Source organism: Mizuhopecten yessoensis, unplaced genomic scaffold, assembly GCF_002113885.1.
Source record: "Mizuhopecten yessoensis strain PY_sf001 unplaced genomic scaffold, ASM211388v2 scaffold11091, whole genome shotgun sequence".
Taxonomy (NCBI): Eukaryota; Metazoa; Mollusca; class Bivalvia; order Pectinida; family Pectinidae; genus Mizuhopecten; species Mizuhopecten yessoensis.
In genome coordinates this window covers 239,150-241,805 of record NW_018408875.1, presented here as the reverse complement: position 1 = coordinate 241,805, position 2,656 = coordinate 239,150, and the positions used below count along the sequence as shown (strand labels likewise).

The 2,656-nt window shown below is 40.3% G+C and overlaps 2 protein-coding genes across 2 annotated transcripts; both read left to right on the top strand.

Annotated features, from left to right (window-relative positions):
- Positions 1–372: 372 nt before the first annotated feature.
- Positions 373–1,257, top strand: LOC110465562. The gene has a single exon (XM_021521483.1). The coding sequence runs from the start codon at positions 373–375 to the stop codon at positions 1,255–1,257; it is 885 nt and encodes a 294-aa protein (XP_021377158.1).
- A 17-nt stretch (positions 1,258–1,274) lies between these two features.
- On the top strand, positions 1,275–2,084 carry LOC110465561. Its single transcript, XM_021521482.1, has one exon. The coding sequence runs from the start codon at positions 1,275–1,277 to the stop codon at positions 2,082–2,084; it is 810 nt and encodes a 269-aa protein (XP_021377157.1).
- Positions 2,085–2,656: the final 572 nt, after the last annotated feature.

The window sequence follows — 2,656 nt, the reverse complement described above, 5'->3', positions numbered from 1 at the left end:
TTTAATTACCTGTAGTTCTTACCACATAATACTATATATAGTTTTGTTGATGAACACTCCTTATCCATTACATTCCAATCGAAGGGATAGCACGGCCATAAACATTTTCTTCAGCAGACTAGCTCTACCCCTTTTCAGCATATACGTGCTATTAATGACCTCTCTTCCAATACTTCAGATCATTACCCTGTTATCTTAACGATGAAGGGAACCATTCCTTGTCACACCAAATCATCAGTTACCTTAAGGAACAGGAAAACGCCATGGAAAAAGATTGATACGGACTACTACAAAGCACTAGTTTCAGAAGAGACACTAAAGGTACAAACCGACTCTGGAAGCAAATTCTCCATTTAAAAAACGGTACAGGATATGAGTGAGATCCTAAGCAAAGCTGCCAAAACCTCCACTATTGGTGCTCCAAGTCATAGACATAAGGCAAATGGTCTCACAGTGTGGAATGAGAACATTGCATCCTCTATACGAAACTCACGTAGATGCCACTGGGAATGGAAACTCAACGGTCGGCCAAGTGATCCAGCCAAACCCTTGCTTATAGCCAGGAAGTTTGCGAAGCATGAGCTGAAGAAACATATTAGGATCGCGTCTGCCCAGAAACTCATGCATGACCGAGATGAGATCATGGAAGCTAGATTAAATGATTCAGGGCGTTTGTACAAGCTTATAGACAAGCATCGAGGGAAACTGAGAGGGTGCATATCTGAGCTTAAGGTGGGTGAACATACTTACAACGGGCAGGAAGTACTATTAGGTTTGAATCAACATTTTGGCTCGCTAGGACGACCTACCGACATTCCTCTCTTTGATGAAAAATATGCAGAGCTAGTCGAAACAGATGTGGATACCATCTCCGATATCTGTCGTAGTAATACAGCAGACGTTACATTTTCCAGAGAGGCAGTTGCAAAGGCCATTCTTTCCCTAAATAAGAACAAGACAGAATATATTTATGATTTGGCAACAGAGCACCTACAATACGCTGGTAAACGGGTACTGAATGTAGTGACTTGGATCGTCAACTCCATCATGAAGGCTGGATTCGTCCCTCCTGCGATGAAGAAAGGTACTATAGTTCCCGTTTTCAAGAACAAGGGGAGTAAATTTGAGGCGAAAAACTACCGTGGGATCACTGTGACGCCAGTGGTAACCAAAGTCCCTGAGGCCTTATTACTGCCCTCCATAAGACCGCTCGTAGCAGAGATCCAAAATCATCTCCAGAGAGGCTTCACAAATTAAAGCAAGCATCGCCTCTAATGGCTGCCACTATACTAGAAGAAGTGCTAGGAGACGCCAGAGACTGTAAGAAAGACGTCTTTGCCATTTATCTAGATGCCAAATCAGCCTTCGATGTGGTTAACCATAACAGTCTCCTCAGGAAGCTATTTCTAGCTGGAGTCGACGGCAAATCATGGAAGGTAATACAGGATCTCCACTTTAGGACGACTAGCTGTGTAAAATGGGATGGCCAGTTATCTGACAGCTTCCAGATATTGCAAGGAGTAAGGCAGGGAGGACTGCTCAGTACTGAGCTCTACAAAGTTTATGTGAACGACCTCCTCAACTGTATACAGAGCACAGGACTAGGCATCAAGATTGGTACCAACGACTGCAGTGCACCGACCTGTGCTGACGATGTTACCATACTTGCTCACGAACTAAGCTCCTTACAGACTCTACTGGATGTTGCGGTCGATTACAGTTCTATGGAGAGATATATACTTCAACCAGAAAAGAGCACTGTCCTGATGGTTCCATCATCCAGTCGTTTGCGTAGTCAGATACGTAACACAATATTCAGAATCGGCCCAGATCCCGTCAATATCCGGACCAGGACTACACATCTGCGGATCCAGCAGGATGTTAAATCTACCGCTGCTGCCACTGTCGAAACCATATACAAAAAGAAGCCATGCGTAGGATATAGTCTGATGAGGTCAGGACTACATGGTGGGAATGGATTAGACCCGATTACAGCAATAACTGGTTATTGTGTATGTGCTCCCCAATCTCCTCTATGGGCTGGAAATCTGTCTCCCAAAAGGACAACAATTGAAGAGACTTGAAATCTTCCTGAAGAAGATCCTTAAGGTAATAGGATTGTGTCGCCATTTCTCAGTAGAATTTATTCAAATTTTGTAGATATATTGCTTTAAAGTAAAGAAAAATTTCTGCCGCAAAAAAAATATAGGTTGTCAGAATTTTAAGGATTTTAAAAGGAAATTTATGTAAAAAGGAGTGAATTTTGAAAATAAATTGAAACACACAATTTTTGGCAAAATAATTTCAATAAAAATGATACTAACATAGATTAGTATTGCATTAATGTATATCAATTTCATAAATGCTGAAATTGTGTACAATTAATTATCTATAAACGATTAAAAATTGTCATTTTATAATAAAAGCATATACACATAGTAATTGCATGCAAGAGTTATCGTTCTTGAAAAACTTCACAGTAGTGAAATAGGTAGCCGGTTTCTGAAGTACAGAAAAATGGACACATGTGACTCATTGATTAAAAAACAACTGAATTAATGCCTGGATTGCTTTGCAATACTTCAATATTGAAAGAACACACTGTTATGTCAATAATAAGCATACAATATTCATCACTTTAATATTAAACATTAGA